At 40.2% G+C, this 21,969-nt stretch overlaps 4 protein-coding genes and 1 pseudogene across 4 annotated transcripts; all 5 read left to right on the top strand.

Moving 5' to 3' along the window:
* The first annotated feature begins 1,881 nt into the window (after positions 1-1,881).
* LOC114451184 (uncharacterized) lies at positions 1,882-3,350 on the top strand. The gene is made up of 6 exons (XM_028429758.1): positions 1,882-1,959; positions 2,058-2,375; positions 2,460-2,804; positions 2,878-2,997; positions 3,087-3,133; positions 3,222-3,350. The coding sequence occupies exons 1-6, from the start codon at positions 1,917-1,919 to the stop codon at positions 3,348-3,350; spliced, it is 1,002 nt and encodes a 333-aa protein (XP_028285559.1). The 5' UTR covers positions 1,882-1,916.
* Positions 3,351-7,719: 4,369 nt separating this feature from the next.
* Positions 7,720-9,281, top strand: LOC114451013 (uncharacterized). The gene is made up of 5 exons (XM_028429518.1): positions 7,720-7,774; positions 8,068-8,760; positions 8,838-8,966; positions 9,036-9,079; positions 9,152-9,281. Exons 1-5 carry the CDS (start codon positions 7,732-7,734, stop codon positions 9,272-9,274), a joined length of 1,032 nt encoding a protein of 343 aa, XP_028285319.1. The 5' UTR covers positions 7,720-7,731; the 3' UTR covers positions 9,275-9,281.
* Positions 9,282-11,699: 2,418 nt separating this feature from the next.
* LOC114450880 (uncharacterized) lies at positions 11,700-13,270 on the top strand. The gene is made up of 5 exons (XM_028429303.1): positions 11,700-11,763; positions 11,851-12,519; positions 12,597-12,716; positions 12,994-13,037; positions 13,151-13,270. Exons 1-5 carry the CDS (start codon positions 11,709-11,711, stop codon positions 13,268-13,270), a joined length of 1,008 nt encoding a protein of 335 aa, XP_028285104.1. The 5' UTR covers positions 11,700-11,708.
* Positions 13,271-15,875: 2,605 nt separating this feature from the next.
* Positions 15,876-16,444, top strand: LOC114451183 (Ig kappa chain V region 120-like; annotated as a pseudogene).
* Positions 16,445-18,765: 2,321 nt separating this feature from the next.
* LOC114450749 (uncharacterized) lies at positions 18,766-20,392 on the top strand. Its single transcript, XM_028429096.1, has 5 exons — positions 18,766-18,828; positions 18,917-19,624; positions 19,703-19,819; positions 19,915-19,958; positions 20,063-20,392. Exons 1-5 carry the CDS (start codon positions 18,771-18,773, stop codon positions 20,180-20,182), a joined length of 1,047 nt encoding a protein of 348 aa, XP_028284897.1. The 5' UTR covers positions 18,766-18,770; the 3' UTR covers positions 20,183-20,392.
* The last annotated feature ends 1,577 nt before the right edge of the window (positions 20,393-21,969 follow it).

Here is a 21,969-nt window from a genome sequence, read left to right as displayed (position 1 = left end):
ATAGACACATTTTAAAACTGAAATGATTTCATTTGAAAAGTGTAAAGGCATAAAGTCTTTTATTGATTGATTTATTGATTTTGTCAGCAGAATCTGAGGTTTTGCGACTGTAGTTTGTAATCTTACACTTTACAGTAGAGATTGAAGAGGTTTGTGAAAAAGTGAGAATAACCTGTGAGCTGCTCCGTCTTTGTCCTCTGTGCTTCATGTATGTCTAATGTATGTATGCTGCATGTTTGTTCTCCTCCTTCTCTCCTTTTCCTTCTGTCCTGTCTACCTCCTCTTCTCCTCCTTTCCCCGGCCGACCATCAGCAGGAGGGTCCCCCCATATAAGCCTGGTCTTGCTCATGCTTTCTTCCTGTTAAAAAGGAGTTTTTCCTTGCCACTGTTGCCATAAGTGTTTGCTCGGTGGTCAGGCTCTGGGTTTCTGTAAAACACCAAGAGACAAAAGATATTTTGACACTAGAATTGAATATATTTGATATATTTTACAGTCATTACAACCTATGCAGCCTTTATTGTTTAGAATAGAATAGAACAGAATAGCATAAAACAGAAGTACTTTATTCATCCCAAGCTGAGAAATTTCCCCGTTACAGCAGCAATATACAGGCACTCAGCATAGCAAACCTTGGTCTCTAAAGGTAAAGAAAACAGTATAAACATTATTTACAAAAAAATATATGTACAATGTACAATGCTAAACAGTGTGCAAAATTTGTTGATTGCAACAATCAGTCATATGAATGGATGAATTACTGAATTAATGTTTATTTTGGTCAACTTATACTGCAATCAGTACACCTACAAGTTAATATTAAATACACTTTGAATGTAGTTTGTCTGAATTGATATATCTTATGATACATGTGAATCTAAGAAAAAATATAAATGAAAATCAAATAAGAAAGCTGCATTAGTGATCTGAAAAAAAACAAAACAAAACAAAAAACCTCTTGTGGTGTAATAGCAACACATCCATCCATTGGGTGGAAGATTCCAGGTGCAAGTCCTGGCAGGAGTGTGTCTGTTGTTAATCAGATCACAAATGTAGTTTGTAATTTGTTTTTGTGTAGTAACACAGCACAAAACAATATGCTTAACTTGGAGACTCTTGTATAACTTTAAAGGTTAGGGTTAGGGACTTAACTGTAATGCAACTCGATTACTTCTTACTTGTAATGTAACAGGTAGTGACAGCAGGACTTATCAGGTGCTGAAATATGCATTCATTCTGCTTCATTCAACACAACATCAGATAAAACCTGAAGCCGACCACCAGACATGTGCCAAAGCCGCACACACACACTAGAGTCAATTGAGCTTTGACCACCGGATGGCAGTGTTGTTAATGTTTACTCTGCAGAGATTTTAGCTGTTCATGTTACACTGGGAACCATCTGTCAGTCACACACATCCAGACAGTGTGTGACAAGCTGATGTCTTTTAACCCAGCCTGTTTAAAAGCAGATAGGTAGGTAACACCTCTGTTTTCATCCTGAAGCCTTCCTAACTTTAGATTCAGCAACGTTGGTAAAGTAACAATCACATTCATACATTTAGACTGTCTTAATACCACTTCTGAACTTGTTTTGAGTCACTGAGTTTCAAAAAGTGGGGGTTTCTTCACTTACTGTTTTATAAACAGCAATGTAAAGGATAAATGTGTCAGAGAAACATTTGAACAGAGAAAAATCAAGATGTTTAGATGCTAAGATGTTGTTTACATAATAGAATAAATACAAGTAGAAATAAGATCAACATGGCATATTAAATAATAAAACGTCTCACTTCCTTTTGTGCAAGAGGTAACACCCACAAATCTGTGGCACCTGGTTACATACTGTAGCTCTTTCCACTGAACTGTAGCATTTGTTCGACCTCTTTATTGAAGTGTGAGTTCCGGAGAGAGGAGGATGCTCAGATTTTATGTGCTCTTGGTTCCTCTTCTTAGAGCCTGTAAGTCACTGCTTTTACACTCCTCAGGCATGTTTTTTTGAAACATTGTAAATATCTGCCATGATGTGGGGGTTAATTAATACTGATCTGTGTTTCAGCCTGTGCTCTGACCTATGCTGGCCGTGGAGACAATGTGACTTTACCGTGTTTCTCCACTGCCAAATATCTGTCCTGGTACAAGCAGGTAGCAGGGGAGCAACCTCAGATGATATCTAATTACTACAAATATAACAGCATCCCAAACATGTTCTACAACCAGTTTAAAGACGACCAACGATTTTCAGTTCACGCCGGAGAAGGGTTCTATCATCTAATCATCTCTAATGTCCAGGACTCAGATTCAGCCATGTACTTCTGTGGGAATACCACCATTATAGGCACTACCTTTTACAAAGGGGCACTTCTGGTTTTAAAAGGTGACGCATCTCTTGATTTTAGTCAGTTAACAATGTACATTTTCTATTTACAGAACTCAGAACTACTGCTTGTCTGTTTTTCAGAGTCTATGTGCAGATTAGTCCTCCAGCAGCCTGCATCCGACTCTGTGCAGCCTGGAAGCTCTACAACTCTCAACTGCACTGTGGTCAATGGAAGCAGAGAGGGAGAAGACTATGTTTACTGGTTCAGAAAGGATTCACAAAGCTCCCACATAGGAGTCATGTACATCCACACACACAGCAGCAGCAGCAGTAAGTGTGTGACGAGCTCCGGGTCTCCTGCTCAGAGCTGCATGTACAGTCTGTCAAAGAGGAATGTGAGCCTGTCTGATGCTGGGACGTATTACTGTGCTGTGGCTTCATGTGGAGAGATACTGTTTGGGAGAGGAACAACTCTGACGGTTGGAGGTGAGCGGGTTTTACAGCTGAAGCCACTTATTTTTCTTTTGACCTTTTGTTTAGGGGCTTTCTGTTTTTACAGGGAAACTGGAGGGCCGCTTCTTGCTGTATTATGTGGTTGCATCTCTGGTTGTGTCTGTTATCATGAATATCATCCTCGCTGCAATGCTCTGCAAGATGGCCAAACATCTTTGCTCTGAAGGTATAACTCAGAAACTACATGTAGCCAATGGAGGCAGTTTTGGATAGTATTTATGAGCTGACTCACCACAAAATGTGATTTTCTTAAAGGGTCTCATCCCCAGCTGAGCACTTCTGAATACACTTCTGACACTCAGGTTAGTGACATGAAGTGACATGAAGCACTCTCAACATGTGTCTATGTAGACAAATGCCATCATTTCTTGGCTCTCTTCTGTCCTGTAGAATGAGGAGGTTACCACTGTGCAGTATGCAGCCCTGGAGTTCAAAAAGAGGCAAAGCGCGAGCAGCAGACCCAGAAGGACAGAAGAAGACACCATTTACTCTGGAGTTAGACAGTCAGAGCAGCAGTGAGTTGCCTGTTTAATTTTATCATGAAAATTGTGTTAATGGCCTTCAATAATCTTTAATGCTAAACATGCTGCATTCAAATGTGATTACCCTTTTCTAGTAAAGACTACAGATCAGATATTTCTTCATATAATGCAGTGAGTTATTATCAGTGATGTTTGCTGTGTCTATCTCCACCTAAAAAGCAACACCTCTCTTATAGAACTCAATGCACTGAATTTTTGTTATTCTGAAAAAAATAGTCCTAAAGAGCAGCTTTTTTTTGTACTACATTTCGATCAAAGGTGATTTAATTTCATCAGTGTCTGTCTGTGGAGAGATTTGTTAGCAGTTTGATTTTGTCAGAGTCACAGGGCATGCTGACAGACGTGGCAGCAGGTCTAACATAACATGTCCATAAGAGATGGGAGAGCCACAGTGACAACTGTTGCACATTTCAGTGGATTATGTTCCAAAGATATTTGACCATACATTACCCCTAATGCAATGCATCATTTATGTGCATTACCCGTGTAGCTGTATTTTTGTCAAAATAATAATAATAACTGAACTTTATTTGTAAACTTGGTGACGTGGCCCTTTAAATTTACCAGCAACATTCATGCAGTTACGCTGCTGGTCAGCAGGGGGCAGCAGCCCACCTGCAGTCAATATCACATGATGAAACATTGAGAATAATCAGATTACACCACACTCAGATGTGGCCTTTGCCACCACACAGAGATGTGTTATTTTAAGACACCACAGAGACGAGCAGCGTATCTGAACTTTTCAAAGAAAAGTGCTGTTTGTTCATGAAATGCAGCTACCCGCCCACAGAGGGCGGTGCTCACCTTTATTGATGTGGTCAGCTGACATAAAAAGTGTCTAAAAAGCACCAACATAACAGAAGTGTGCAGCTTTACCTTTATTAGAACTCTCAACAGGCTTCATCATAATCCACCTTGTTGTCAAATGATGGCATTTCAACATTGATTAGTTTAAACAATCTGACCAAAGTGGCTTTCTTCAGAAAAATGTCGACTGTAACATCAGACTTTTTCATAAAGACAGTAATGTGCTGCAGCTGGGTAACTACTGAAACAAAAACACAGACTTCTAGCTCTGGTCAAGCTAGCTGAATTCAACCTCAGTGGTTTTGTCACCTCACAGCAGCTCCTCCCTTCTCCCCCCTCCACACAGGATGTCTATGTGGTTTTATTTTTGATGCTTGTTTGTTTGTTCCAGTCGCTCTACAATAACACCACTGCTCTTTCACCTCTTACTCCCACATATGCTCTTAGAATTAAATGTCTATTAAGACACACAAGTCACACTTTTACCCTCATAAGAACAAAACAGCACTGATGCAGATGAAGCTGTGGCAGGAGATTTAGAGGAGTTTTCTGACAAGCTTAATTACGGCTAACTGTGTGCATTTTGTTCAAGCTAAATGTTGCTTTCATGTCTTTACTTTATATAATTGCATAAACTGTCGAGATAAATGCTTCCTACGTGTGCCACAAAAAGGTATTTGTTCTGTTTGTTTAACAGAGCAGATGTACATAGGAAGTTTCTTTGCCTGAGCTGACCTGAATCCAATTCTTAATACCAAAACCACAGTGGAAAAAAAACAATCAAGCATTACCACAAGGTGCCCCAAGTGGTGCTCACTGTGTCTCTGACCTATTTTCAGCAATTACGAGAAAAGAATGATGACAACAAACACAGACTGACACTACTGATGGTACAAAAACCTGACATCATCATCATTGTGTTTTATGAGACCAGTTATTGCAGTTTAGCTGCTAGCTATCTGATACAATCAGCTTAGCTACAACAGTGAGAAAGTTGCGTCAAGAAAGTTGTAATTGTGAAGTCAGCGCAATCTACTGGACAAAAAGTGTAATGACGTAATACCCTATCCCTTAAATGTGTTTACTGGCCCACATAAATGTCTATATCTGAACAGCAAAAATGAACAGATACACGTGGTTCAATGATATTTTGCTAATTTCAAAAGCCTGTGAAGAGCTTATAATTATATGTTTGTAAAGTTACACATTAAAGGTAGGGTGGGAGATTTCATTCTGATGCACTTTTTGTTAAATTAGTGTAACTTCTCTTTACAATCCGATAGCAACCAATTAGTTCGGCAGTTTCGCTTTAAAATGAAGAATATTAATCATCTGTGGAAGCTATAAAACGCTAAAAACATCAGCCAATCCTGTGAGGCGCACCTGCGCGGAGTATTGGCTGGTTGTCACTCTCTTCCTGCTCTGCGCACCAGAGAGGTACGTGCATGATGGCCGAAGTCACAGACTGGTTGGGAGGCGTGGCGTCGGGGTGAGCACCGAGAGAATGGGTGTGTTTACTTTCAAAATCTGACTGACTCTCACTGAGTTTTCAAAATCTCCTACCCTACCTTTAAGTCAGCTTCCCCTCCTTCTTGAACATATTATTGTAATATTAAATGTAAAATAAAAAAGTGTGGAGCCCTGTTTTTTAAAAAAAAACTTCTGTGACTTGTTCTTTCAGTCACACAGTGTGTATAATGCTATATATGCCCATGAAGGGATCCATCAAGTCTCAAAAATAATTCTGGGTTTAACAATGACCTTACAGAAGTACAGTTACTATCATTACTCCATCAAAGTTCATTTGGAATTTGAGGACAAAGAATAAAGTTTGTGGTTTGTTGCCATGTTGTAGTAGAGTGTATTGTAGTTCAGTTACAATGTGTGGTTTACAAGGAAGTAAAGAAAATGCACCAAGGATGATACAATATGTGAAAAATATTTTTTACAATATCGACTTGTGTTGCATGTGCCTTTGTCAGTGTGTTGTTAGGGCTTTAAACAAACTGTTGGACATTCGGTCGGACTCTTCATGTAAAAGAAGAACAGCAAGATCGTTTCCATTCTAGCTCTGACTCTTTTGAGAATCAGCCAACATCAAACCAGCCTACTGTCACTCTGCTCGACTCAGGAAGTACAGGTTTAGGTGACAAGACTGTTGGTCAGTGAAGCCTCGTCTCACTCTCAGTCAACAAGCATCTGAGTTTTACCACAGCTTGGTTAAAGTATGTGCATTCACATCACAAAGATCAAAGAGTGAGTCACAGGCGGTAGTCTGCTTCTGCAGGGTAAAACTGCAATTAAATGTGTGAGGGGTGAAGCTCAAAAGGACATGCTACAACGAGCTATATTAAATGAAAGCACCTTTCTCTCAGCAACAGAAACACAAGTCATTTTTATACAGTCTAAATGAACACTGACTCTTAACCAAATATTCAGCCTGCTGCTGTCACTTTATGAAATGTCAGTGTTTTTATTAATGTAAGCTTTAGGTGCTTAGGTGCTGCTATAGGTGTGTGCGCTGACATCTAAGTCACTTTACTAAAGCCAGTTTACTAAAATGCAATGCAATACTACCAGAAAAAAATATATGCCCAGACATTCTGACAACCATTGTCAACTTGACATAGGTCAATGCTCACACTAACCGTGGCTTCAACAAAGATGTGACCTAGTGGAGTCTTCATGTGTTCAGTCATGCGTGAGTTCAAAACATGATTCTACCATGTTTAGTCCGGTAAGACCTGAGCACAGTCTGAGAAATGAAGAAAACATGGAAGCATAGTTCCTCAAATGGTCACTTGAGGGCAGCTTCAACAGTGAGTCAGTCCCACAAATGTCCACTAACATTGTGTGTTTACCATTTTGTAGTGCTGTGTGAATGTGTAGTGACAATAATTAAACCTGGTGTTGTGGTCAATGCATCATCAAATGTAGTGCACAACCAATGGCCACTACAACTACATTAGCATTGGTACCATTTTGCGCTCAATATTTATGTAGCTGGCAGTAATGCAGCATGTTTTACAGGTTAGTGCCGTCTCATATCACAAGCTGCCTGCATATGGGACTGCACGGCAACCTCAGCTCCTTTCTCACGGCACTGCTTTCCCCATATTTTGACATACTGAGTTATACTGGCAGAGTCAACATGGGACAGCTGGACCCTCCCAGACTCATCTTACAAGTGCTCTTTAGAACATGTGGCTGATTTCATTGTTTTTTGGTTAAAAACCATAACATCCTCGTGTCATGCCTGCAAAATACAACATGCCTTTTTTCAGAGATGTGTCTGTGGCAGCATTTAAAAATGGAAACTTTCCTGTTCATGGTATATTTGTCACACCAGCTCTCTATTCTACAGCAACAATGTCACCCAAAGGACTCACGCAATTACACCTCCAGTAACTTCATCAGGCTGATGTCATGCACGAGGACAAATCATAAGTCAGAACCCTCTCAGTTTAGCCAATCACAAAGAGTCTTTGTTTCCTATAAGAATTGGTGCATCCGTCAACACACAAGATGCAGACTGCAGATCTGCAGAGATGATGCTACTTTACCTTTTACTTGCACTTCTCTATAAAACTTGTAAGTATTTGACGCTCCTTCCTATGTAAGTGAATTAGGATGGCTGTTTTTTTTAGAATTCTGACTTTTTTCTTAAGAATTATAAATTCTGGGCAAAAAAACACAAAATTGTGAAATAATATAAATGAATATTTGATCTGAGTTGGATTTCAAAATGGAGAAATTTGTGCCAGAATTGATTTTTGAATTCAGACTTCTGAACTCAAACACTTTTTAAAGTGCTCTTTACCGTTTCTGTGTGCATGGATTTTAAATGAGATTAAAATAATTATGATTATAATTTTTCTATGCAGGTGCGGTGTTAGCTGTTGATAAGAGCTCAGGGATCATTCAGGAGACTGGAGTAAAGACAGCCACAGTTGGGGACACTGTGACTTTACAGTGCTCCTGTTTAGACGATGATGTAACTTATCTTTCTTGGTACCAGCAAAGCCTGGACAGCAAACCTCACATCATATCAACTCTGTTGAAGCACAGCACGGAGGCTGTCATCTATGACGAGTACAAAGAAAGGTTTGACGTTGTTTTTCCAACTGAGCATGGAGTCAACAATCTCATGATCACAGGCGCCAACCTGTCAGATTCAGCGATGTATTACTGTGGGATTTTAGTTTTCAACACCATTGAGTTTGGACAAGGAGTCTTCCTTCATGTCAAATCATCACAGTCTAACATCTACACTGTTGTCCATCAGCCAGTGCTGGAGCCACTTCAGCAGGGAGACTCTATGAAGCTGAGCTGTACCGTGTATGCTGAACCATGTGCGGGTGAGCGCAGCCTGTACTGGATCAGACACGTTGCCTCGCAGCCTGCAGTCCTGTATCCCAGTGAGGGACAGTGTACAAGCCTCCCAAATGGGAGGACAAACTGTTCCTTAAACCTCACATTAAATGCTGTGCGCTCCTCTGATGCTGGGACCTACTACTGTGCTGTGGCCTCCTGTGGGGAGGTTGTAATTGGAGATGGAACAGAGGTGCAGCTTGTTGGTAGGTGATGACAGCAGATATTTGATCTTACTGACAAATATTAATATATAAAACCAATCTGTTTTTTGTAATGTCAGGTTCTAATGAAGTGTCTCCCCTGCTGGTGTACTGCTTGGCTGTAGCAATGGCAGTTTCTACTATAGTGCTCCTTGTCCTGGCTTTCATCCTGTACAAACTGAAGAAAAGTCTGTGCTCTGTCTGCAAAGGTGAGCTTTCCAAAATCAATATCATCTTCCTGTTTGACTGCATGCTTATTCATATTGTTTCATCTGCAGGAACTGCTTCTCATCTGGAATGTCCTGCAGCCTCAGGTGCACCGGTAGGCAACAAAATAAAAGCCAATATATTTCCAAAGATATTTTCACATTTTTGATGATGATGTCATCAACAGAGATCAGATGCAGACAGTCTTCATTATGCTGCTCTGGACCTGAGAAGGAGCAGTGAAGGACACCTTCAAGGGAACACTGACAGTGTTTGTTTCTACTCTACTGTAAAGTGCAGAAAGCAGTGATTCATATGGCAATGTAAAGACAATAGTGAAAGAAAATAAATGTGTTTTGTCTGCAGTGTTGGTGTCTGAGAGTGCATCTGTGTAATAGTGAACAGATACAAGCAAAGCTGGCTCATGAAAACCCCCTGTGATCTATTAATACCTTTGCAGGTTTGCACCTCTCAGTCCACAGTTTGCTCTTTGTTTTTACATTTTGCTTTTGTGGTGAAGAGGGTGTGAACTACTGAGTGTAAGTTTCCATTGATGGAAACAGTCCTAGCATGGTTTAAACACCGGAAGAGTGGCCTGCAGCCTCCAGGCCACAGCGGTGTGCACATAAGAAAGCCCGGTCTTAAAGGGTCACACAATAAGACGAAGCAGGCAACAGAACAACAGTCATCAGTCAACAGTCATTAGTGCATAAGAAAGCCACAGACCTTCTGCTTGTTAGATCCATGATTGTTTAACAGTTTTAATTCCCTAAAACGTATCCACCCAAAACATTAAAGGAAGCTATGCTTTTTAGAAACGTCTGTTTTCTCACAGTTTTGTAGGACATTTGCATATAAAACAGATTTAACCGAGGTTTTGGGGATGAAGAAATGACAAAGCAACCTTTAGTTCAAATGCACAAATGCCAAAAGGTCCAGTTCCTTGAATGGCTATGTGAGGCTGGCTCCAAAAGTGCTAAAAGATAATGGGCAAAGAATGCTGACCAAACAGAAATAAAAATGTTTACAGAATTAAAATGTGATTTCAAACTGCTCTTTAGCAAATGCACCCATTTCACTGAAAAGAAGTTGAAAATACTTTTAGTAAGTACCGTTACTACATGTGAAGTAAAATTATGTGATTTACATGTTTATCCTTCCAAAACTACAAAGGCTCTGTTTCCTCTGATCTGATCATAATGAACTAAATACACTCACTGGCCACTTCATTAAACCTGTTACACCTGGATTTATATGACATTGAACATGGCATATTATTCTGTGTCAGACAGCCTGGTGTGAGTACTTCAAAAACCACTGCTCTACTAGGATTTTTACACGCAACAATCTCTAGGGTTTACAGAGAGCACTTCTTAAAAGAGAAAATATCCAGTGAGCGGCAGTTGTGTGGATAAAAATGTCTTGTTGATGTCAGAGGTCAGAGAAGAATGGGCAGACTGGTTCGAAGTGATAAAAAGACAACCACTCATTACAACCAAGGCACGCAGAAAACCACCTATGAATGCCCAATACGTCCAACCTTGTAGAAGATGGAGAAAAGCAGCAGAAGACCACACCAGGTGCCACTCCTGTCAGCTAAGAACAGAAACCTGAGAATTTGCAAATTCCAAACATACCAATACCAAAATTGGACAATAAAAGATTGGGAAAACAGTGTCTGGTCTGATGAGTCTCAATTTTAGCTGTGACATTTAGAGTAACTCATAGATCCATCCGACCTTGGATCAACCCTTCAGTGGTGTTGAGTGGTGGTGATGGAGTAATGGCATAGAGCATATTTCCTTAGCACACTTTGGGCCCCTTAGTTCTAATGTAGAGCCTACCTGAGTATTGTTGCTGACCATGTCCATTCCTATATGACCACAGTGTACCCATTTTTTAATGGCTACTTCCAGCAGGATGAGGCACCATGTCACAAAGTTCATATAATCTCAAACTTTTTTTTTAAACATGACATCGCGTTGACTGTACTCAAATTGCCAACACCAGGTCTCAATCAAATATTTGGGGCTGCTCCTTCACATCGAGAGGAGTCAGCTGATGTGGCTTTGGCATCTGTGTCTGATGCCTCCTGGACTCCCAAAGGAGGCATCCAGGGGGCATGTCCCACCGGGAGGAGACCCCAGGGAAGACCCAGGATGTGGTGAAGAGACTAGTGTCTTGGCTGGCCTGGGAAGTGTCCAGTGAGAGGGAAGTCTGGGTGTTTCTGCTAAGACTGCTGCCCCTGCGACCGGGCCCTGGATAAGCGGTTGAAGATAAATGGACTGGGAAATCCATGGACGTGCAGCTAACAAATCTGTGGCAACTGCATGATACTATCATGTCAATATGGTAACTCAAAATAAAGGCAGTTCAAAGCCCAAAAAGGGTCAAACCTGGTACTAGAAAGTGGCTGGTGAGTGTATATTTTACGCATCATCTGAAGCAACAGAAGGGGCAAAGACAAGAGGAGGTGTGTTCATGGTCCCTCCTCCTCACAACACATTCCATACAAAAACAACGAACTGTAACACTAACTTTAAAGGTCTTGGTTACACTTCCTCATTACTTGCTTCAATTGTGCTGTCACTTTTTGCTTACCAGCCTTCTCATAGACAAAACTACAAGGGACACTGAACATGTGATCAGTCACTCCTGATTGGCTGGTGGAACACAGCCTTGTCTCATAAAAAAGCAGACAACGCCAAGAGACACTCTCAATGAGCCACAGCAGATTCAACAACATGACTCCCACAACGGTCGCTTTCTGTGTGACATGTCTGCTGCTTGGAACAATGGGTAAGTTGTGTCTTTATATAGCTTTATATACAATATGCTGTCAGCCATGGTCTAAAGGTCATTCCGCATTTGCTTGTGTTCCAACAGCCCTGAATTCACCATATTTAAGTTTTGTGTCAGTACATGTTGGTGAAAATGTGACTTTAAACTGCACCTATCAAGATGGAGTTTCGGTGTTGTTTTACTGGTACAAGCAAACACTGGACCAGAAGCCACAGCAGGTGTCTAAGTTCTATAAGCATGACAGCAATGGTATTTTTAGTGACGGATTTGAGAACAATCAACGCTTTGAACTGGAAACTGGCCCTGCCAAAAATCACCTGAAGATCTTAAATGTGCAAATCTCAGACTCTGCTACTTATTTTTGCATAGGGGGCTATTCCTATTTGTATGAATTTTTGGAGGGCATTACCGTACACATAAAGAGTTCACGTTTGGACCTCCTTGTCCATCAGTCAGCATCTGAGAGCATCCAGCCAGGAGGCTCTGTGACTCTGAAATGTACAGTACACACTGGGACCTGTGATGGAGAACACAGTGTTTACTGGTTCAGACGCTCTGAGGAGTCTCGTCCAGGACTCATTTACACCCATGGAGGCAGAAATGACCAGTGTGAGACAAACACAGCAACACACAAGTGTGTGTACAGCCTGCCAATGAAGGACCTGAGTCTTTCTCATGCTGGGACCTACTACTGTGCTGTTGCCTCCTGTGGACATATAGTGTTTGGAAATGGGACCACACTGCACTTTGAGGGTGAGTAACACTGTTGGACAGAATGCTTCCTAAATTAGTGGACACTGTCTAACGTAATGTCTTCTTGCTCTGTGCAGAAGCAGCACACTCTGTTGTGCTGCTGTACGTCTTGTGTGGAGCTCTGGTTTTTAGCATCGTACTGGTGATCATCCTGGGTTACACAGCATATAAAATGTACACACCAAACAGCTGCACAGGTAACCTGCTAAACTTCCATTCTTTACAGGGACAGTCTGTGTCCCACTTATGTCACACTTAAGGCCAGCAGAGACAGTTCTGTGTTTGTCACAATGTTGGTCATCACCCAGAAAGGTTTAACTTTATAATGACCTGCTGGCAACATAATGAACATTCAACCATCCACATTCAACATTCAACCATCCACATAGCCATGTAAAAATGTGAATGACTGATGATACAAACATCTCTCCAGCATGTGATATTTGATTGTTTTGTTGTTTCTGTCATAACCAGATCCTCATCACAGATCTTCAGCTGCCTCAGGTCCAAATGCAGAGGTAAGTGTTACACTGTCACTTGTTTTATACAGACACAGCACACACACTTTCTCAAAGAGATAAATGCAATTAAACCTAATGTGGTGATTCATTATTTTGTATTCTATAACCAGGGTTCCCAAGATGCAAACAGTCTTCATTATGCTGCTCTAAGTGTGATCAGGGTCTCCAAATCAAGAAGTCAGAGAGATGACACTCAGCTTGAATGTGTTTACTCCAGGGTACGACAGTAGTTGTCTCATTTGTTCCTGATTTATCTTTAATGTATTGACTGTAAAGCTAATAATAAACATTCAGCTGCAGTTAAAGTTGGCTACTGTGATGTGAATGAAGTTATCAGAGGTGTCATAGCTGCCATTTATAGTGTTAAACACCACATAGATAGAAAAAAATTATACATACATACATACATCAAGATTTTCTTAAGAGTTTCTTAAGGTGTTTTTTTAACCCCTGTGTTGTTCACAGTCTAGTCTAGCTTTCATAAAGTATATACTCAGGGAAGTACTTCTCTGAGACCCTCTAAACTCTGTGGTCTCAGACAGGAAGTCCCTGCATTGCAGCCACAGTGCAAAGCAGTGCAACCGATGCTCACAATATTAGAAGTACCTGAGTAAAAAGCACAGACATTATCTGAACAATAATCAAATGATGAAACTAAAAGTTCCACGTTTTGTATTGGTTATCTCGAACCAATATCATTTCATTAGAGTTGTGCATATACATTGAGAGTGCTACTGAGTGTTGTGCAGTAACAGCACAGAAGTAAACAGTGCCAGTAAGCTCATGTTAATCTGGGCTAGTTCATGTCAGAAAACATGAAAAATTCTACCTGAAAAGCAGTTTTTTATTAAAAAACTGCTTTTGGTAAAAAAAACAAAGGTAAAGGTAAAGGTAAAGGTAAAAGGTAAAGGTAAAAAAAACACATGCTTTATACTAACTGGTGTATCCACTATAATGAAAACAAACATGGCAGTTAGTGTTATATAATGTAAGCTTTAGAAGCCATGTTAGAATTTACTGCTTAATACTAACACTACACCACCAGAAGAGTGGAACGTGGTGATGACTCTTAGGTGTTTTTACAGTAACATAAAGAGGCCACTGTGATGGAGCCCACTGTGATGATCAGTGGAACAAGAGAGGAACAAACACACTCTGCCAAAGCAGAGCCTAAATGTTAATGATAAAGTATTATTGCCTCATGTAGACAAATATTGTTTATAAACGGGAAGTATATCAGTTGTATATTACCTCCTAAATTTAGTATATGAACTCAGGATCTATGGGTAGAATTTGTTTAGGGATGTCACAGAGCTTTGACCACAATAATCAGCTCATGAGTCCAAGTTTGGACTTAAAGCTTTCTTGAGATTTAGAGTTGAAAACACGCAACCTCTAGGTGTGGATGTCTGTGCTGTAACAGCACACACAGTCCACATGAACTGAGACAATACAGAGACCAGTTCTCTGTGGCATAATTCTAGTCACTGTGGACCAAATAGGTGGGAATCTTTTTTTAGCCTGTGTGGTTGACAGCAAAGTGATGCTCTGATGTGTTTCTCTACGGCCCCTAGCTACTTTATGGTTTTAAACAGGAAGTCTGCAGTGTTTTCATGCACTGCAGCCACACACTTTAATGCCCTGCTCTTAACAGATTACATAAATGAATGGGAATAAGACCCATCCTCTATATAATTGGTGGTAACAAAACTGGGGAAGCTGCTGCCACTCACCCACCTGTCATAGAAAAGGCCCTTAATTATAAATCACTTTGTGTAATTAAAATTTACCACTAAACACTAAAATAATCTTTTATACCAGACTGTAAACATGTTTTGCTATGTTGTGGTTGGTCTTTACTGAAGAACAACAATGCCTGTTTCTTTGTGGGACTGTTGTGCCTTCATTCTATCTTGCTGTGTAGGTGGTACAGAGACAGTGGGAAGCTTGCAGGTGGTCATAACGCAAAAAAGTTTGGTGAAGCGCTTTTAGTGCTTTTTGGCAATTTTTTCCCCAGTGTTCCAGAAAATGAGGCCGTAAAGTCAATGGAGCATGATGCAATTATTCTCTTGTTGCATGCTGCATTTGAGCCTACTTTCCAGCATCATCTGCTGTTGAGTAGGTGACATGAAGCAGGGCTAGTTTCAAATTAGTGGAAGCTTTAACACAGGAAGGCCAACTTACCTGAAATGTGGCAAATGTTTCAGTTGAACAAAGTGTGAAAAATGTCTCTCCATACAGAGCAGGCAGCTTTTTAAGAGCAGACGAGCAGCACATCAAATACTGCACGTGGCCAAACAGAGGTTTCCGGTAAATAAAGCTTGGGGGCCAAATCAGCATATAGCAGCTTTGAAGCATCGAGACACATAAGACCCGATTCTGCTTCCAATATTTACTCTGACCTGAGAACACACGTGTTTCAGTGTAATTGTGTTTGTATTCCAAACTCTAAAAAACACTAAATGATGATTCAACTACCTCTGACCACATGTTTTGTATCATGACCTAAGACTTAAAATGGAGGCGGCACTTTACATGTGTTTCCAAAATAAGACAGTCCGTGTCACTTCTTGTTAGCCAATCAAACACAGTCCTCTCTCTAAGAGAAGAGAACCTATGGAGGGTCTCATCATTCATTGCGTCTCTTTGACCACAATAAATTCTCTGAGCTTTGTCTTATATCTAATCTATCTGTTCTGGAGGAGTAAGACCTGAATCCATTTACATTCTTATTAATACATACCCATGGTTGACGATAACTTTATTCTTGCAACTATTGCTATAATCAGAGCCTCTTAATCTCTTTTCTTTTCAGCAGTGGCACTTGACAATAACATGTCATTACGTGTGCGTCAAGAGAGTGGCGTTATATCAGCTAATGCTGGTGACAATGTGACTTTAAGGTGTTTCTATAAAGACAGCGTTGCATCCATGTTCTACTGGTTCAAACAAACTCCGGGGCAGAAACCAAAGCTCCTCTCTACTTTCTACAAACATAAAGACAGCACCTTTAATGGTGAATTCAAAGACAATCCAAGGTTCTCACTCAAAAGCAAAAATGGCAAGAACCATTTGTTAATCTCGCATTTACAGATCTCAGACTCAGCTACGTACTACTGTATAGGCTGTTATGCATACAAGTTTGAATTTGGAGATGTTATTACAGTGAATGTAAAGGGTTCAGGTCTAAATATCAGAGTCTATCAGCCAGCATCTGAAAGCATCCAGCCAGGAGACTCTGTGACTCTGAACTGTACAATACACACTGGGACCTGTGATGGAGAACAGTGTTTACTGGTTCAGACCCTCTGAGCAGTCCAGGACTCATTTACACCCATGGAGGCAGGAATGACCAGTGTGAGACAAACACACAGACACACTCCTGTATGTACAGCCTGCCATAGAGGAATCTGAATTCTTTACATAATGGGATCTTCTACTGTGCTGTTGCCTCATGTGGATACAGTGTTTGGAAGCAGGAACAAACTGGACATTTGGGGTGAGTAGCAACATGTGTGTGTTTTATTTTTTGCTCACAGTTAACACACTGTAACGTGTCCTGCTGTCAGACTCTACAGTTGATACTTTCTGGGAAGACATCTTGACTGGAGCTGTTGCTTTCAGCACCATGCTGTCAGTTTTCTTAGTGTGTGTGATCAACAAGATGAACAGCCATCGGCTGAATGTGTTATATTGAGGAGAGGATTTCCTTTTGCTTTCCAGAGCATCATGCAAGACTGTCAGAGCCCTCCACAAAATAATATCTGCTTGGATTAAACATATGTTCTGTAACAGAATACATGTTTGATTTGCTCTTTATTCATTCCCCACAGATCAACAGATGAAAAAGACAGATGGATGATAGCTGGAGCGAATGTGTGTATTTTAGTGTAACGTGGTAGAGCTGGATATGTTCTTATCTTTAACTCATACTTTATCTTCTTGAGTGTATCATGCATTCTATTAAACATGATGACTGTAAATGGTTGCTTCCAAATAAACATATTAAACAAGCTTATGGTGTCCTATGTTCCCACTCTGTGTATGTATAAACTACGCCTCACACTTTTTGCCCATGTGGGTGCAGGCAATAGGTGTGGTGTGTGTGTGGTTTTCTGCACAATCCAAACATGTATGCCCGGTTTACACTGCATTTTTAATTCAGATTCAGATTCAAGAAACTTTGTTTATTTTTTAAAATGAGAGAAATAAAGTTTTAATTCATGTGTGGGTCTTTAGCATACCATCTTTAAATGTCATGTCAATAGATGCTGACAACATGAAAGGGAAGGTAAGGTTACTCTCACTGTTACTTGTGGTAACATAATGCTTACAATCAACTTCCTCTTAAGTCACAACACAGTAACCTCCATCAGATTGCAGGCAGCCACTGAACTGTACAGACTGGATATACTGTCCTGAAAGCATTTCTGTACATCTCATTGTGCATTATAGTCTTGATGGCAGGATATAAAAAGTGTATTACACTTTTATGGCATTTGATAGCCTAGTTGCCAATCCATTAGTAAATTATTGTTACTCACTCATCACAGCAAGGTCTGTTAACTATAAACTGCAACTGGAAATCACACCCAGGTTTATTTGTTGGTTGTAAGAGTGAACAAGAGTCATGACTGATTCCAGAATCAGAGATGGGGACTTGAGTCACATTTAAGGCGCACAAACAAAGACTTGTGACTTCACTTAGGCTTGCCCTCAATGACTTGAGACTTGAATTGAGACTTGACTTGGACTTGGGACAAAAGTTGGCTTTACCCTCAAAGACAAGACCTGACTTGGAAAAAAATACTTGTGAATATCTCTGTACAGAATCTCAGGAAATTAAGACTATTTTGATAGCTGTGACCTACCTGTCACTCAAAGTGGCCCCATCCTTAAAAACAGGGGTGGTAAGAGTAGATGGATGGTTAAACAAAACAGCAGAACTGACAAAAAATGTGTCTGCAAATTTACTGCATGTGTTTCCTGCATAAACAGAAAGTTAGGGAGGCTAACTAGGTCTCACACAAAACTTGCTCACCATTTAGCACCAGCATGCAGCTGCAGTGCTTGTGGTGAAGAGAAGACTATTTACACTTTTCTGCCACTATTGGTTACTTTTCTCCTACAACTGCAGTGTGTGAGGTAAGGTACTCTATTAGACATGTTATAATGTTTTATAATAAAAACCACAGTAACAGCATGGTCTAATCACCACACTGAGACCCTTTTATCCTGATGTGTATCAGTAAGTGTAGCAGCTACAGTGGAGGTGTGGAGGCAGGATGTGGAGGTGGTTACACTCCCACATAAACACACCTTAAACCAAGCACCACTACACCATCCACAAACAGTGGATTTTGGAGAACCCAAGATGCATCTGATTATAATTATATATAATAATAGTAATAGTAATAATAATAAACAGAACACTAATATTAGTAAAAATATACCAACTAATAATAGAACTACAAATTCCACAAATAACGTATAAATAATAATATTTAGTAATTTACAAGTGCTTTTTATAAAGAGCCTCTTTCTTCAAACATCTCTTAACATGCTCGTCCTCGCAACCAAAAGTGACATCATAGGTGACAGTGAACATGTGATTATGTTTTCTAAGTGGGATGTACAGTGTCACTTGAGATTGGCCAATCAAACACAGTCTTGTCTCTTAAGAGTGAAGTAAGTATCAAGATTCTCTCCATTCAACACAAGAAATCAAACATGATGACATCTGCGCAGCTTGTCTTCTGTCTGATGTGTCTGTTCTTGGGGAAAATGGGTAAGTGTGTTTCTGTGTCAGTTTCTTTTGAGCAAAGTGATTGTTACGCTGAATTCTTTTTTTTTCTTTTCTTTTCTTTCCACTTCAGCACAGAAGACTAATTTGAGAGTGTCCTCTTTTGTCCAACAAGTTAGTGGTTTTATACCAGCTAATGCTGAGGAGGATGTGACTTTGCAGTGCTTCTATCATGGTGATGAGTCAGCGTGGCTCTTCTGGTACATGCAAGCATTGGGAGAGAGACCAAGGCTCATCTCAGCTCTCTATATGCTTGAAACAAGAACCACTTTTTACGATGAATTCAACAATAATCCACGCTTTACACTGGATACAGAAAATGGTTCTTATCACTTGACAATCAAACATTTGCGAATTTCAGACTCAGCTACTTATTACTGTGCACAGAGCTTCACATTTGTATTGACTTTTGCAGAGGGCGTTACAGTGAGTGTAAAAGATCCACGTTTGAACTTTAAACCTTCAGTCAGTCAGTCAGTGTCTGAGAGCATCCAGCCAGGAGGCTCTGTGACTCTGAACTGTACAGTACACACTGGGACCTGTGATGGAGAACACAGTGTTTACTGGGTCAGACAATCTGAAGAGTCCCGTCCAGGACTCATTTACACCCATGGAGGCAGGAATGATCAGTGTGAAAGGAAAGTGGACACACAAACACACACCTGTGTGTACAACCTGACAATGAAGAACCTGAATCTTTCTCATGCTGGGACCTACTACTGTGCCGTGGCTTCATGTGGACACATTATATTAGGCAACAGAACAACACTGAACTTTAAAAGTAAGTAACAATAATGTTTTCAGATCAAAACTGATATATTAAGATAAAATAAACATCTGGTCCCCTTACTCTTTACAGATAAGGCAAAATCTCTTGTCTTGGTGTATTTCTTGAGTGGAGCTTGGGCGTTAACCACCCTCTTGGCTGTGTCACTGGCTTTCTCACTGTACAAGATAATCACGAGTCAGTCTAAAGGTAATAATAATACGTGCTTTGAAGTGACAGCTTTAATATACTGAATACTGAATGTAACATTTAAATCAGAACTGTTGTTGTGCTTTCACCACCAGAGCCTCTAGTACAATCATCATCTCCAGTTGCAACAAATCAAGAGGTAAAATCCAATCCTAATGTTATATTAACCACCACTAAAACTGCTGTTTTAGAGAAGATATTCTAATCTATGCCTATGTTTGTTTGTTTGTTTGTTGTCATCAGGATTGTCAAGATGCAGACAGCCTCCATTACGCTGCTTTGAATGTTAAGCTACCCAACAGATCGAGAAGACAGAGAAACACCAACCAGACTGAATGTGTTTACTCCGGCATAAAGGAATGATAAAGGAGATTTCAGGTGTAGGTTTTGAGATGTAATAGCATGTCTTCCCTGTGATCAACAGTCAGACTTAGACCAAGTTCACATCTGGTCACAGACCTGTAGATGATATCCACAGTTTTGGAAAATAATAACAAGCTTTACCCAGGTATCACATGTATCATTTGCGTCTTTCTTCATCCACAGGTACACGAGGTTCCACTTGGGTGAAAACTCATGTATGGAAACATATGTGTGACAAAGCTAAAAACCTAGCTAAGGACACTAACATGCAAGTTTGCTGGAAAGCCAAAACAGAAAAAGACACCCACTGCTGCCAATAATTTGTCAGGTATACAAAAGTCTCCTCCAAGAGGACTTGCAACTGGACTAGAAAGTATAAACAACTATTGGTCCCCTGGTGTTTGCAGTTGTCTCTGCTGTGATCTCGGCTTTAAATGGCTAACAAGGCATGCTTTTTTTTCTGTTGTGAACAAGCACCATCTTCCAGTAACATAACTGAATCCAGAGTTTCTATGCACAAATTCATACATATGAATAAATAATTTGATTAAAACTGCTATGTGGGGCTAGTTCTGGGTGAATGAATTAGCTGTTCTTGTGACTTCCTGTTTTAATAAAGCTTTATTTGCTGGGTATTGTGTTGTGTTTTACTCCATTATGCTGGTTGAGTGTGTTAACCTGGCGTGTGTGTGTGTGTGTGTGTGTGGAATGTAAAACTACAATGCAACGGCCACATCAGGTGAGGATGGGGGGTTTACACAACCACCCAAACCTGGTATTGTTCTGATGTTGACACGTACACATGTATACCCTAACAGCCCCCCTCAATGAAAATCAATGTTTCAGCTATTCACTGCACTGTAAAATGTAATAGCCTGACACTACGTCCCTGAATGGAGGGACCATGAGTGAAAGTGGTTCGGAGGGTAAAGATATGTCTACAGAAAAAATAAAACAATGACTATAATTACCTTAATTTAATACTGTCTTGAACACACTACACAGATGAATTCATCTTTGAATGACCACACTTTTACAGTGTCACTCAACATGCTTAAAATGTTTTTAAGAAATTTACCAACACCTGTGTGTTGGTACTTCACCAAACTGGAAGACTGCAAGACTTAGAGGTCCACCTCAGTCTGCATAGCCACATAGGTGGGGAGGGGGCCTTAGCTCAACCATCCAGACCTTCACCTGCCTTTTTTAGTTAAGGTTCACAGTTTTTTAGTTACTCGAGGCTGATGAGTTTAATACTTTCTACATTAACGTTTTATTAACTAAATATAACTTAGTAGAGTCAACAAAGTAAGCACATATGAGTTAAGACCACTTGATATTTTTAAGTAATGTTACAATTACATTTTACAGTGCAGAAGGTTCTTCCTGTCCTTTGGTACTAAGACATATTGTGCTGCTTTCATTGCATAGCTGTAAGTAATTGAACTTAACAAAAAATCCAGATAAATGCATTTCAAAAAAGTAATACATTTATAAATAATAATAAATACATTTATTCACATTTTCATAAATGAAATAAGTATTTGATCCTTCGCCAAAAGTGCTCTAGTACTTGGTGAAAAAAACACTTTGAAAAAAGGTTCACTGATGACAGATGGGAGAGATGACAGGAGCTTCAGTAACTGCTCATCTAGAACATGATTCAATAATGACCAAAGTGCACTGCAGAAACTGAGACACATGAAGGCTGGACCTGCTTATGGGGGGGTGACTGCTGATCACATGGTCTTTTTGTGTCCTTTGTGTCAATGTGGTGGTCTTGGTGG

The sequence above is a fragment of the Parambassis ranga genome, chromosome 18 (genome assembly GCF_900634625.1).
Source record: "Parambassis ranga chromosome 18, fParRan2.1, whole genome shotgun sequence".
NCBI lineage: Eukaryota > Metazoa > Chordata > Actinopteri > Ambassidae > Parambassis > Parambassis ranga.
Note: the sequence above shows the minus strand (reverse complement) of the source record. Positions and strands in the feature narration are given on the sequence as shown.

What these genes read in the sequence shown, in the direction of transcription:
- LOC114451184 (XM_028429758.1), top strand. Translation starts at nt 1,917, where the DNA reads ATGCTCAGATTTTATGTGCTCTTGGTTCCTCTTCTTAGAGCCT. An exon ending in AACAACTCTGACGGTTGGAG is followed by an intron (nt 2,805 to 2,877) that starts GTGAGCGGGTTT and finishes CTGTTTTTACAG; the next exon opens with GGAAACTGGAGGGCCGCTTC. An exon ending in CAAACATCTTTGCTCTGAAG is followed by an intron (nt 2,998 to 3,086) that starts GTATAACTCAGA and finishes ATTTTCTTAAAG; the next exon opens with GGTCTCATCCCCAGCTGAGC.
- LOC114450880 (XM_028429303.1), top strand. Translation starts at nt 11,709, where the DNA reads ATGACTCCCACAACGGTCGCTTTCTGTGTGACATGTCTGCTGCTTGGA. An exon ending in TCTGCTGCTTGGAACAATGG is followed by an intron (nt 11,764 to 11,850) that starts GTAAGTTGTGTC and finishes GTGTTCCAACAG; the next exon opens with CCCTGAATTCACCATATTTA. An exon ending in CACACCAAACAGCTGCACAG is followed by an intron (nt 12,717 to 12,993) that starts GTAACCTGCTAA and finishes TGTCATAACCAG; the next exon opens with ATCCTCATCACAGATCTTCA.
- LOC114450749 (XM_028429096.1), top strand. Translation starts at nt 18,771, where the DNA reads ATGATGACATCTGCGCAGCTTGTCTTCTGTCTGATGTGTCTGTTCTTG. An exon ending in AACAACACTGAACTTTAAAA is followed by an intron (nt 19,625 to 19,702) that starts GTAAGTAACAAT and finishes TACTCTTTACAG; the next exon opens with ATAAGGCAAAATCTCTTGTC. An exon ending in AATCACGAGTCAGTCTAAAG is followed by an intron (nt 19,820 to 19,914) that starts GTAATAATAATA and finishes TTTCACCACCAG; the next exon opens with AGCCTCTAGTACAATCATCA.
- LOC114451013 (XM_028429518.1), top strand. Translation starts at nt 7,732, where the DNA reads ATGATGCTACTTTACCTTTTACTTGCACTTCTCTATAAAACTT. An exon ending in TCTGTGCTCTGTCTGCAAAG is followed by an intron (nt 8,967 to 9,035) that starts GTGAGCTTTCCA and finishes TTTCATCTGCAG; the next exon opens with GAACTGCTTCTCATCTGGAA. An exon ending in CTGCAGCCTCAGGTGCACCG is followed by an intron (nt 9,080 to 9,151) that starts GTAGGCAACAAA and finishes TGTCATCAACAG; the next exon opens with AGATCAGATGCAGACAGTCT.